Here is a 14675-nt window from a genome sequence, read left to right as displayed (position 1 = left end):
AATGTAAATTGTAGTTTACAAAAAAGAAATTGATTAAATATTTTAGATAATTATCAATAAAAATCAAAAAGCATTTTTTTCCCCATATTGTTCTACCATTTTTATCTATATACAGCCACACTAAAGGAAGTGAGCGTGACAGAAAATTAGACAAATGTTTGAGTAAAATCTAATTTCAAAAACAAACCATCACTATTAAAGGTGTGATTTCTTAAAGAACCTCTCAAACCCTCTTAAGGTTTCCTTCTTAATCTGAAGACGACCTGCTAAATGCTAAACCAAAGCTGAACTGTGCAGAAGAGATTAAATACTAGAATGGTTTTCTCTGTCTCTCAACCATGACAAATACGAGACAAAAGCGATGGAGACTATGGAGCGAAACAGAAACAAGAACAGACAGAAAGAAGGCTGTTGGTTTGCCTCTATTAAAGGAAAATATTCAAACCGAGGACATTTTGACTGGAAAATCCTCTCCAGCGTGGGGGGGCAGCAGATTTAACATAATATCTCTGACTTAAGCATCCAAAGGCAAGATGCACTGAGGCAGTACATTTGTGCCAAGGCAAATCTGTCATCCATATTTCCTTGCAGTCCCTGTCAGCTATTTCCTCAAAGTGCTGAGCCAAAGAGAATCACATGTTGTTCCGTCAATCCTCCCTGAAAGCTCTGGGAATATCTCTGACTCCTTTTAGGACGTCTCTAATTGAGGAAATCCTCCCCCTTTGCTGTGATGAAGCTTAAGAATAATTTGACTCTATATGCGAACCCCGGCAGATTAAACAAGTTGAGGTCGCATCAGCAAGAGCTGCTAACTCCTGTCAGCAGCAAGCGGTTGCTAATCCACAGGCTGCTGTGCTGGAGGTTTTAGAGTCACAGATTTTCTGCAACAAAGTCTTTCTTTACTGGAGGCCGACCAGCAGAGTCATGGTTTGCTGTCTGAGCGCTTCTGATCCGTCAACAGCAACAGGGGCAACGCAGGTCAAAGCAACTTTATATGATTCAGACAGTCAATGTATTACAGAACAGCAATCTGTAAAAATCTATCATTTCTAATAGATAATCAGGGCATAGAGCTTGGAGTACTGAGGTTCTGAGTTTGAGCCCCACTCCCACAGACTGCCACTCTGGGTCCCTGATCAAAGACCCTGAACCCCAGACTGCTCCCTGGGCGCCGCATGGTAGCAGCCCACTGCTCCCCAAGGGGATGCGTTTACATTTTATAAGACAAGTTAGCGTTTTTGATCACTTGCATACCCCTTACAAATGGAGTCCCCCACCTTCCCTCAGTGAGGTCTAGAAGCACAAGATCTATATTCAGCCATTCAGCAAAGATGCTGCTACATGGCTGCACATCTCATTTTGGCATTTGATCAATTAGATGAACCTGTGAGTGATATATTGCCTACTGGAAATTAAGTTAAACAAAGTTAAGTCAAGAAAAAGAAGGGAAAAGCTAATTAAAAAAGTTAAAAAGTTAATAATCCTAGTTAATATTTATATTTAGGATTATAAACTAAAAAATTTAAATGCTAGTATCAGCATTAATGCCTCTAAGGTTATTTTGTACCAAAAAATGTATTTCTTTCCATCTCAGTGTTTCTTATAGAAGAACTTTTGTTACTTTTTCTTGATATATTTGGGCAAGTTGGTCTTTCTTGTTATTACATTGACATATGAAGCACGTATGTCACAGCTAATTATATATAACAGATAAGTATAAGGCTAGATCAGAAGATTTCTCAGTTCGGCTCTAGGAGTGGATTGAGACTCGACACATTAATTGATTTTTCTTGGTACCATATATTAGAAAGTGGAAAAGTCAAAGGACATATAATATTTACGTATAGGAATGGCCATTCAAAGATATATATACAGTGTAATCTCACCAACATGAAAAACGTATTATTCAAAAAGAAAGAAGAGTCCCAAACGCTCGCATGAGTGACACGAAACGCAATAAGTCACGACCTGAAAGCCAAAATGTCCAAAGGGCCCAAAGAGGACGATGGCAGGTGGAAGGGGCCGGCCGAAGCGGACCGCGGAAAGACACAAGAGTTTAAAAGGTAAATAGAAGAGGGACGGCTACAGAGCCTCCTACCGGCCCGACCAGAGCAGGCGGGAGGTTTCAGTCTGGGCTTGTCTTGAGCAACTTTAGGCTTTTCCTGGCCTTCGCACACAGGTAGGTTTCTTAGCTCGCCATCTGACCTGGCCAATTCACAGTTTCTTACTAACGCCCTGCTCTGAACGACGCGGCACGGCATCGGCAACCAGCTCCTGCACCAGGTTGGACACCCACCGGCACGTAGCGACATGATGACGTAATACGCAGACAGGCATTTAGCAAAGGGAAAACACAGAGTTTTTAACCCGGGTTACACATACATTTTTGCTTTCAAAATATCCATATTTTTTTAATGTTACAAAGGTAATAAGGTTAGTTCCTGAATTCTAATAACAACTATTGGCTTTAAATTTAGATTTTCAAAATATTTCACTGAGTGCCCCATAAAGGGATAAATTCAGAGAGTGAAATTCTCTGATGTGAGATCAATAAAGTTAAATTATTATTATTATTATCATATTATGAACGTAAATAGATGCTAAATAAATCGCTAAGCTCTCTATTCAAGCTTTATGTGGCTAACAAAGCATATATGCCACAAAGTAGCAGAGCTCCGTTTTTATGGGTGACCACACAGTAACGCTAAATCTAGAACAAAAACTGTTTAAAATCTGATGTGATAAAGTTTTTTAAACAGTTGCAGGGCGCCACACAGACATTTTCAGAGACAAAAGCAATATTATAACTATTGTGTCTTAAATAATGTGTACGAAATGTAATCAGCACCACGACATAGTTTGTTAGCATAACAGCAGTTGATTTCGGGGTGAGTTGTCCTTTAACCATTGGTTTTTATTATAACTTGTGAAAAGTTTCCTTAGTAAATAGAGCCTTTCTGTTTTCTTTAAAATATGTAAGACGTTTTGTAAATATCAGAGAATCAAATTAATTTTATAAAGTTTGCACATTATTGAATAGTGATACCTGTTGAGGTCCTAACAGTGGTGGGCTTCTTCTCCTCTCCTGGTTTGCTGTCAGTTTTAGAAGCTGAAACACACATTGTGAGAAAATATGTCAGTTCATTTGTCGGATACGAATCATCGGCCTTTCCTGAATGTGAGGTCATCAAAGCTGGACAGACCCAGGGGCTTTTTGGCGGCAGGACTGGTAGTAGTGCGGGTGGACGTGGCCATGCGGACCGATGAAGCCGCTTTGCTGGCTGCAGCGCCGGCTGCTCCGTTTTTTGCTGCAGGGCCGGTTAGACTCGTAGCAGCGCTGGTGGCTTTTGGCACTAGGGGGCGCTTCTCTGTAATTGACTGTTGAGAGAAAAAAAAAAAGAAGCGGATAAAAGTTAACATGCATGAGGGGAAAAAAATCAGTGTGGAAATGAATCCATTTTTCACATAATCAGAAAAGAGGATTTAATTCTGTTAAAGTTGATTGCATCATAGTGCAGCCCTTTGGATGATGTCACGCTCTAAATACAGCCGAGCCGACCTGTGACGGACCGCTCATCCTGAACGCAGTCGCCCTGCTCCATCGAAGGCTGAGGGGCTAAATAAAGGCCGGCAGTGTCTGGGTTACAGTGTCACATTTAAGAAGGCCACCAAAAGAGGGCGCCAGAGAGGTAGATTCAAAGAAGCAGATGAAACCTGCATCATAGAGTGCAATAACCTTCCTTTTGTATGTTGGGGGTAAAAAAAGAAATTCATTTCTTTAAAAAAAACATGCTTCAGAATTTGTTCTCACATTTTTGTACAACTTAAGTTAATATTTTTCAGAATAAGAACATGAGAATGATTCAAAAACAGCATCAAATACAGGTTATTAATGTTTCACACTATATCACCTGCAAAACAGCAACAGTTTTAATAGGTCTGAGCAAATAATTATGAGGTTAAAGGGAAATGATTCCTCGATTAGCTCAAAACCAGAACAGCTAAACTCCATCACAACCAAATATCCAAACAATATGTGTTACTTCACTGAAATGAAGTGGTGAATAGCAACATACCCTGTAATGATAGTTTTATTTATCTGTAAATGGGAAATTATAATTGTTTTTCATATCTTTATTCATCTGTTTTTATTGTACAAACTTCATATTTAATTATTTTTTTATTTAAAGTCTGTAGAAGGCTTTTGAGGATACATGGTGGAGGCAGCATCATGCTGTTGGACCTTTTTTTTTCTGCAGGATCACCAAAGGAAAGCTTTAACCAAAGAGTCAGAGGTACATCAGACTAAAGCAGAGGCGAGTTTTTCCTCTCCACTGTCGCTACAGGCATGCTTAGCATGAGGGATTGCTGAAGAGTCAATGAGTCGATGCAATCAGCTGGTTTTCCTTAGATAGATAGTTGTGAATTGGAGCTATATAAATAAACTGAATTGAATCTTATTTTAAAATCCTTTTTTTAAGGAAAGAAAAACTGTGAAACAGTTTAAATATTCAAATTAGTTTTTATCCAGCAGGAACATGTATATCATTTTTATTCTATATGGACCGATGAGTTGGTGCACGGTGATTAAGCTCTACATTTGTGTTTTCTGTAAACCTCCAAACACTCACCTTAGGTTTAACGTCACGTGTGCCCGTGGAGGGGGGCTGTGATGACAGGCGACTAGTGGGATTGGTGGGGGGCCGTTTGGGCCCGGCAGCAGCTGTGGAAGCTGTCTTGAGTGTGCTTGTTTTTTTGTCAGTGGTAGTGCTGGTGGTGGTGGGTGTGGGGCGTTTGGTGGCGGCGGCGGCGGCGGGAGCGGTGTTTGGCCGCGTTTTGACAGCGCCTGCTGGTTTGGTCGCCCCTACGGCAGCCTGCCGCATCAGAAAAGCACCGGGGTCGTTGATGGAGGGCAAAATGAAAAGGAAAAGCAAACAGAAAAAAAATGAAATATAAAATCATAGATAAATGAAGCAGGCTAAGCTTTACAAGCGGCAATGGAGGAATAATTTAACAAAATAAAAGCTGAACAAAATAGAAAACTTAAGGAAAACAGTTTAAAATAATAAGAAAATAAAATGCAGCTGAAGAAGGGTACTGTGCTCTCTAAGTGCAGCTGAGAGACGGACTACTAACTATCCAAACTCAACGTTCCTTCATAACACCCTATTAACACTCCATACTGAACTACTAACACTCTTCAGTGTAAAAGTTATTGCTGAAAGAAGATTCTGTCAGTTTTAGGAGCTTCAGGGCTGATCAGACGAAGCGACACTTTGTGACCTTCACCAACCAAAGTTTAATTTTAGCCAAACATGTTAAACAAACAAAATAGCAGCAGACGCCATTAGAACCACTAAAACTTCAGATTTTATTTTGTTCTTCTGTCAAAGATGAAATCCTGGATTCTCACAAAACAGATGTGTATGATCCGCCATGTTTATTTCTGGTTAGACTGTTGGCTACGCACTTCCTGCTCCATCATCCAGCTGCTCCGGCTGCCTGCGCCATCTTTTTTTCCCAAAAACAAAATCCCATGATGCTTTGCAAGGAGAGTTCTTGATAATAATTCTTGTATATTTATGCTTGTCTATTCACCATGGATGTACACTTCTTTTCAAGGTGCATTGTGAGGATAAATTTTGAGTCCACACTACTCTTTCATCCACTAGATGTTCGGACATAAAATGGCATAACTTTTATAAAGTTCTCTATATAGAGGCTGGACATTCACAGCCATGAAGAATGTTGTTTACAGTGACAATGGTAACTAAATGTGTTATTAAAGGCATACCATGCTAAAGACTTTTTTTTTACTTTAACTACAGACCAGTCCAACACAGACTGCTCACTTTAACATTCTTATAAATGCTAATATTGAAAACCAATAACATACCGACTTATCTTAAGATTGGACTAATGTCCATCTTATATCAGAGTCCTGATTATTTAGCATTTTCCGACCAGAGAATCTGCAGGTTTACTAGTGGTTCCTAGAATTTCTAAAAGTAGAATGGGAGGCAGATCTTTTAGTTATCAGGCTCCTCTCCTGTGGAACCAACTACCAGTTTTAGTCCGTGAGGCAGACACCCTGTCTACTTTTAAGGCTAGGCTTAAAACTTTCCTTTTTGATAAAGCTTATAGTTAGGGTGGCTCAGGTTATCCTGAGCTATCTCTATAGTTCTGCTGCTATAGGCTTAGACTGCTGGAGGACATAGGGACCCCTTTTTCATCATTCTGCTTCATTCGACTTCTAGCCTCCATCTCTGTATTATGTGTTAGTTTAACTTTAAGCTTTATGCAGCCTGGTCCTAATTAAAGGGAGGTTTCTCTGTGCTGTCAGCGCATGCATGCTGAGGGATTACTGTAGCGTCGACAACACAATGCAAGCAAATGTTTACTGTCACAATGTGCTCCTCTAGGAGGAGTGAATTCTACAAAGTCAACTGTAACTGTAAAGAAAACTTTACACTAATTTGACCAGATGATCTGATTGAATGAAATTGAATTGAATATTTTCCCAGTTGGGCGGGCTTTTTGGTTCCCCAATGCTTACAATAAGAATGGTTGAAACAATGTTTTCGTTGTTTGAATCAAAAGGTCAGTTTTCAGCATTACTTTCGGTGTTATCATAACTACAGTTTTACAGTTAAAACTCAACTACAGTTGAGTTTTATTCACAGGTATATCTGTCCCGTAGACCTAGAAATTCTCCTGTAATTGTAGATTTTCTAGTAGGGGAATCTGCTCTGTAGGTTTCTTGCTGTTTTTAAATAGAAATTGTTTCCGTTGACTTCATGAGATATGAGTCATTGCAAAAGAGAACATGAAATTCTTGAAATAATTTGAAGGTATGACCTCATACCTAAAGGGAAATTTAGAAGCACTTGTCAAATGTTTCTTGATTCATTCCCAAACCATGACTTTGTGCAGCCCCGACCCACTGATGCCAGATTTAGACAGCTAAGAAATCTCTCTAATTGCTAGAAATATCTACATTTTTTTGGGCTAAAGTCAACAAACAATTTGTTGGACTGATGGTGACCAGTTGTAGCCTCCGCCATTAGCTTTAAAGACAAATATGACTTTGACTCCATTGATATGTTTATGAGGAGTACCAACATTAGCTATAGACCACAGCATCTAGTTAGTCCTACCTTGGTCTTCCTTTCTGCACCTGGTAGGTCCTTGCTGGCCGTTGAGCTGCCTCCGTTGGCTGCAGCCTTCACAGGTTTCTTGGCCTTGTCTCCGTCTACTTTAACAGCTTTTTCTTTCTTACTGTCCTTCTTCTCTACAGTCTTTTTGTCTTGCCTTTCCTCCTTTTCTGATTTTTGTCCTTCTTTCACAACAGGCTTTTCCAGGGGCTTGGTTCCTGCATCCTCTTTCTCCGCTGTTTTGGTTTCACCACCGTCTGCCTTCTCTTTATCCATCGCTGTGGCGTCGCCTGTGTCGGCCTTTTCTTCCTCCGTCGATTTGGCTTCGCCTGTGGCAGCCATTTCTTTCTCTGTCAGTTTGGCTTTGCCCATGTCTACCTTTTCTTTGTCCGTTGTTTTGGCTTCGACCGTGTTGGCCTGTTCTTTCTCTGTCAGTTTGGCTTCGCCCTTGTCAACCTTTTCTTTCTCCATGGTTGTGGTGTCGCCCGTGTCGACCTTTTCTTTCTCCATCGTTTTGGTTTCGCCTGTGGCAGCCGTTTCTTTTTCTATCGCCTTGGGTTCGGCGGTGTCGGACATTTCCTTCTCCGCTTTCTCCTCGGTTTTAACCTCCACGCTGACCTTGGTCTCCATCTTGTCATGAGTCGGGTCAGGCTGGACATGTGCCGGCTGTTGCTCTGAAGCCGTTTCCACTTTGTGCAGCTCTTTGTCCTCCTTTATCTCAGCTTTTTCTGCAATTTGGTTTGTTTTGTTTTCTGCTTTTTCTTCCACATGGAAATCCTGTTTCATGTCCAACTTTTCTACATGTTCTTCTCTCTCAATGGGTTTGCTTTCCACTTTCTTCTCTTCCATGTTGGACTTTTCATTTTCTTCCACCTTTTCTGCTTTCTCCTTATGTTCATTTTCTACTTTCGTTTCTTCTTTCAGATTCTCGCTGGTTTTCTCCACCTTGTTGATCGTCTCCATCTTTTCTTGCTTTTCCACTGTGAAGGATGGTTCTTCTACCTTGGGCTGTTTGTCATCCTTCTCTTCCTTCTTCTGAACAGCTTCCTCCTTTTCTATTACTTTCTCTGTTTGCTTTTGGTCATCCGGTTTATCCGCCTCCTTCGCTTTGTCTGGATGTTTTTCTTCTTCACCCTTTTTTGCCTCGTGTTCATTGACCTTCTTCGTGTCCTTTCCAACCTCATTCTCCACTTTTAATGGACTTTCATTGCTGGTGAATTCAACCTTAACGCTCCCGTGCTCAGCTTTGTTAAAATCTTCAAACGGCTCCACCTTCTTTTCCCCGTCCTTCTGTTTGTCGTCCTTCTTCTCTATTGTCTCCATCTTGTTAGGTTTAACTGCAAATAAAATAAAAAAAAAAACAGCAATGTAAATTTTAAAACAGTAGAGCCAGATAATGAAAACATCTGGAGAGCAATATTTTATCCAGTGACAAAAAACAAAATACCGACTTGAAGCAACAACGACAACAGCTTTGGTAGCTCTAGCTTAGGAAATGCCAGATCCTTGAGCCAACTGCGACGGTTTCAAGGAATTAGGTCTTTAGGTAGGAAATTAACTGCTGTTCTGTATTGTTTTCCGAGATATCAAACACCAAACATGCTTTTATAACCAATTCCAGCAGTTAGTGTTTCTCAGAGTAAAATGAACAACAGACAGTTATTTTTTTCCACCCTCTGTTGCATTTGTCTGCGATGGACTGGCGACCTGTCCAGGGTAGACCCTGCCTCTCGCCCGTAGACATCTGGAGATAGGCACCAGCACCCCTCGCGACCCCACTTGGGATTTAAGTCAGAAAATAGATGGATGTTGCATTTGTCAAAGTAACGGTTTTCAGTGCGATTTTGAGAAAACTCGTATTGCCAAACCATAGAATTTAAAAGCTGTCAACCTGTAAAACATATCTGAGGTAAACATCAATTGGTCTTATTACACTTGTTTTTCAATTTATTTTCTTAGTAAGACTAAATATTGTTAAGATTATTTGACTTGTTTTAAAAAAAATCTTTTTTTTTTCATCCTAACTAGATAATACAACTAATTCTGAGCAGCTTTTTTCTTCAATTAGCACACATTGCGGACTGAATCGCGTTAACATTTAGACTGTGAGTACATTTTTACTTGTTTCAAGACAATAAGACGATCCATATTGACCTGTTTTAGAGAACTGACCCCATCTCATTAAGATATTCCAGCTGATCATATCCAATTGGGGGAATGGGTATTTCGCTTAATTCTGTGACATTTCTGCTAAAATAATAAAAAAATGTTTTGAAGTTTTTGTCAGGTGTATTTTTTCATACATTCACTACACCTAAATAATGAAATTAATTCTAGCTAAGAAAAACAGACTAGTTTTAAGCCTTTAAATGAACTGGTATCGAGTACATTTGCCTTGTTTTTAAGCCTGTTGGATGCTTGTTTTGAGCAACAATTAGTTAGAGGACATTTAATTCTAAGCAATAATGACTAATAAATGAGAATAAATTGCTTAAAATAAGAGAAAAAATCTTAACGAGTAAAAGAAAAAATAGATTTTTCTACTTGATTTAAGTTATTTTGAATGCTTACTACTTGGATATTATGTTCTTGTTTTAAGAAATCTTACCAAGTCTCATTTGCTTGCTGCACTGGCAGATTATTTTGCTCAAAATAAGCAATTATTCACTTAAAACACTATATTTTTTTCGAAGGCATTTTTTGTTGTGTAGAAAAGTATGGCTTTGAGCTGCTTCCCATCACTGCTGCTATGTTTGAAACAGATAAATAATCAAAATATCCTTAAGACACAGAAATAATGTCTGGATTTCTATGAGGTCTGCAAAAAACATAAATACTGCAGCTCCAACGTCACGTCCTGTGAGTTAAAACTCATAAAAACTGATTACTCAACATTCAAACCCTTTTTAAATTTTAATAATCATGAAATTATTGAATAAATAGGAATATAAGGTTGTCACTATTGGATTAAAAATAAAAGACTTCAAAAGTCAATTGAATTGAATTGAATTAAATAATTTGTAATGTCCCTACATTTAGGCAGCAGTGGTGATGTTGGTAAAATTCAGACAAGACAAGACTCTTCTAACTTTGGGATAAAATTTCAGCAGGAAAAATAAAACTTTTTTCTTCTTAAGATGTATAAAATAAAAGGGAAAATGGGTAATTGTTCATTACAATCTGGGAAAATCTGGTATTTTCTTCTTGGGAAGATGTCTGACAGTTTTCTGGATGTCAAGGAGGAAATATTGATCGTCACACATGAAACGATGGGAGGGGGTTGTTGTAAGAGATGACCAGGGAAACAAAGGAAGAAAATCCAACAATAAAGAATTACATGTTATTTCTTCATGGTCAAACGGTACATTTCTTCCTTTCGTCCGTATCTTCACTTCACATCCAGCATAGCAGGACTTTCTAAGACTAAACTGAGCATAAAGCAGCAAAAACCTCCACCAGTGACATCCGACCCTCTCAGAGATAAAACAAACACATCGATCACTGTCAGAAATCAACCGAAGCTCTGTGCTGTAACAACAGAGGGACTCAGGAGATCAGCCAGATCTTTTAATTAGGGCAGAAACCTGATACATGTCGCAGCTGGGAAAAGCCTGCAGTTTTCCATGGGGGGGTTGGGGACCTCAGGCTGCGTAACTCCCTCATTGCTTCCAAGGAATCTCATTCCACCACCGCATTGAGAGATTTTATTGCTTCATATCATCAGTGCCTTCATGCAGTAATATTTTACCTGTTAGCAATAACGCTTCTGCAGAAATAAATCTGCTTCTCAAAGTAACCAGATTAAAAACAGCGTCTATAAAAACTGCAGATTGGTGGCTAGATAGATAGCCTCAGTTACTAGAATTATACTTATATATTTGTGTGTATTTATATAGCATATATGTATATTAAATGCTAATCACCGTCTCCATAATATATTTGTTTCTTTCAATATATGAATATCTTTAAATATTAATATGTATATAAATAAAAAAATATAGAAATGTATTATAGGTTCTGTCTTTTTCGATGCATAAACATCACATCTTAATATTCTTATTGTTTAACTCCATTAAGAATATTTAAATGCACTGAAATATGTCTCCCTATACATGTAGCTAGGGTGGGTGTACAGAGAAGATTTGCATCACAAAAAGCATGAAATGTTTTGTTTTCAGCGAGTTATGATTAATTAATTTGGCTGAAACTTCACTGAGCAAGTCAGTGGGCGACCTTTCCAAGATGGCCGCCTCAAGGCAGTCCAGGTAAATGAGGAATCTACTCTTATAAATCTACGTAGAGCACAGACAGCTAGCATACAAGCAGAGGTAACAGGTCACAATTTTATGACTTTAGACTTGACGTCAATAAAAGGTTAGAGACTTGGGTCTCAAAATAGACTTGAACCAGTTTGGTTTTTTTGAAAAGAAAAAGGTTATCCCAAATCTAAAGTTTATAACAATTAATTTTTTAGTGGCGCACGCCATTTCTTTATTACATTATAAGTATTAAAAACTGCAGACAGTCTTTCCAGTCTTGTTATGTGTGTGTGGGCTGCAGCCAATCAAATTAATCATATAAAAAATACAGAACAAATACAAATATACTCCCTAAAGTTACTTCTTTAAGGTAAATAATTGGTAAAGTACTTAACAAAAAAGAAAATTCAATATGCAAAACATGCAAAAAGTGAGTTAGACGGAAACAGAACAACTTCCAACTTTAACTGAAATCTGAGGAACTTTAGGTCTTTATCTTTCTACGCTGAGCTAGCTAACGTTAGTTAACTTTGACTTATTAGCAAATGTTCAGTTGCACTGGTTTTATCACTTGTTGAGATATTAAAACAATCATATGTGGTCAACTATTTACATTAAAAATATTAAATTTTTAATATATTGAATAAAATTTAAAATTTCTGACTTGACACTTGATTGTCTTTGCTTGTTGTTTTTTTAGACAGAAGGTGAAATAAAGAAAACATCCCACCTTTGGGTCCTTTTGCTAGCCTGAAAATTTTGTCAGAGCTTTGCCAGATCAATGAAAGCCACTTGCATCTAATCAAGTGTTTGTCAGTTTAATCTCAAAATGGTGCTGTCATCTAATTTAATTCCTAATTCAACACACCTGTCAGCTCCGCCCTGGTCCTCATCAGCCTCTATTAGACTCACCTGCTCACCTGATTATATAACCCGCTCTCAGACCAGTCACCTGGGCCAGATTATTATGAGGCATCGGCCAATTTAATCCAGCATGCCCGTATACCTGATTCTGCCTACTGATTCTTTGAGCCTGCCTGAACCTAATGGGACATGTCCTATCGTGTCTTTGGATCTCTGACCCGTTTTCTGTGCCCTGGCCTTGCTTTCAGAATCTCCTCTGGATTGTCTCTGGATCAAATGGCTTTCACTCCGATTCCTCCAAACCAACCCGGATGGATTCAGAAATCCCTCAAAGTTCACCAGTGACGTCAAACGGCTTCCCTCTGACTCTGGGAAGAAGTTCTAGTTGCTGACTCTGGTGAATCCCTCCCGACCTGCGGCATTTTCATATTGAATAAACTGTTCAAACTTCAGCTGTTTCTGGTTGGATTCTGGGTCTTCTTTCTTCTGGTCTTTACAGGCGGACTCAGATTTAAGGAGTAAATTGTTGTACTTTGTTTCCTTTAGAAAGCCAAACCAAGCTGCCAGTACCCACAACCCATGGTAGCTAGAAACAAACCTCTTAACAGATTCCATAATTCATTGTTTGTCAACAATATTTTCTCTATCTTGTCTCTGTTGAAATATTTTTACCCTGCACAACCATATCTAGACTCTGATTGGTTTGCACAACACGAAAATTCACAGAAAATTGGATTTTTCAACTTGCACAAGATGCCACGGCCGTATTGCTTTGCTATATTTGGCAAAAAGTTGCTGTTGCCTCACCGGAATGAGCACTTTCACCTCTCTCCGCTTAAGAGTGCTCCTCAGCTACCCACTACTTAGGGATAACGTAAATCGACCACTTCCGAGCATGAAAATTACATTCAGTGTCAGCAAACCCTAAAACCCGACTTAGGACTTGAAGATAAAAACGTATAAAACATTTTCTTAGTACCTCCTCTGCTTACAACACCACACAACATGTAGAAGTAGAAAACACACAGTTTTCCAACATTTTTAAAGCCTCTTTGTTCATCTAAGAGTGACAGTAAACTCACTGCCCTGATTGACGAGACATTTATGGCCTAAACCGCAACACGTCTATAGATGTCGCTGGTCCACCATGTTTTTCCCTGTCTGCAAAATGATAGCCTTTCCTAGATCAGATCAGGTCACAGAGTCGCATAGATGTTAAAATCACCTATTTTGGTTCCAAACACCCTTGCAGATCATAAACCAGGCTGAAGAGCTGTTGATAGACACTCACCCGGCTTCTTTAATCAATGCTGCGAAGGGTCTCTATGCAGTTTAGAAAAAGAAAACCTGCTAGAAAATAATGGGAATGAAATGAACATGAAAAGGTCTAATAGTAAAGGATCTAAGTGTTTCTACATCTGGTAATCCTCTGCATTTAGCGAAAAGCAGCACCAGTGAGCATCTGGGTGCAGCGAGCCGCTTCATCTGAAGGTTTCATTTGCATAATGAGAACACTTACAGCTAATTTAGGGCTGTTAGAGCTTAGACACTCCTGTAGAGCTCAGCTTCCACTCAAGTGTTTTTGTTCTCATCATGTTGCATTAAAAACATGCAGACTCTGCTCTTCTGTTTCAACTCTAATAAGAAAATAAGTTGGTCTCTTCTGACTTTCTGTGTGACACAGTTCTGTTACAATGTAGAGCTTTTTCTTTGGTAAACCAATGCAGAGCAGTTCCTGAAAAAGAGGATTGTGTAATTATCTTGTACAGGAACTGTCCTAATGAAACCCTGTCACAGCTCTGGGCCCGTCAGGGATGGAGATGCACATTTTCCATTTTTCTCTGTTGAAAATGATTCCATTAATGTCTCATTATGTTAAAATATACATTAAATATCCTGCAGCGTCTCCCTTAAAATGTGCAGCACTTGTGGGTTGCTAGTTTTTTTACTCTTCCATCCAAATTATCCCCAATTCAGCACAAGACTGTGCTGTCTGCTCCAGGTTTTTAATCTAACCCTCATGTTCTTCTTCTGGTTCTACAGTTACAGCTTGTATTTAGGTTTTGTGTTATTGTCCTGCAGAAAGGTGAAGCCCTGACTAGCTTGGTGCATACCAGAAGGCATTGCATGGTGCAGAAAGCTGTGGTAAAACAGGTCCACACCCTTAAACTTCCTCCTAAATCAGTATCAGTTATTATTTATTTCTTATATTATGTGTAAATGGTGGGACAGTGATTTTTGTTTTTGTTTTTAAGCATATTGATCGATGGCACTTTTTAAAATGTCGTTGTTCTTGTGACAATGACAATAAAGATAAATTGAATTACATGTTTGCTGGGATCAACCAAAGAGTCTTTGAACACTTTCTGCCAGCCTTTGGTTGTCTACCGACAGTAAT

At 39.0% G+C, this 14675-nt stretch overlaps 1 protein-coding gene across 1 annotated transcript in view; it reads right to left on the bottom strand.

Moving 5' to 3' along the window:
- The window catches only part of LOC107086515 (microtubule-associated protein 4-like), a 146490-nt gene that overhangs the window by 15843 nt on the left and 115972 nt on the right, over positions 1–14675 (bottom strand). The window contains exons 7-10 of the mRNA XM_015377503.1: positions 7158–8491; positions 4632–4874; positions 3204–3378; positions 3047–3109 (exon numbers count right to left, since the gene is read on the bottom strand). Coding sequence (XP_015232989.1) covers positions 3047–3109; positions 3204–3378; positions 4632–4874; positions 7158–8491 — 1815 coding nt within the window. The remainder of the gene's footprint in view (positions 1–3046; positions 3110–3203; positions 3379–4631; positions 4875–7157; positions 8492–14675) is intronic.

This window comes from Cyprinodon variegatus, unplaced genomic scaffold (assembly GCF_000732505.1).
Source record: "Cyprinodon variegatus isolate N-32 unplaced genomic scaffold, C_variegatus-1.0 Scaffold155, whole genome shotgun sequence".
Lineage (NCBI taxonomy): Eukaryota > Metazoa > Chordata > Actinopteri > Cyprinodontiformes > Cyprinodontidae > Cyprinodon > Cyprinodon variegatus.
This window is presented reverse-complemented; position numbering and strand designations above follow the sequence as displayed.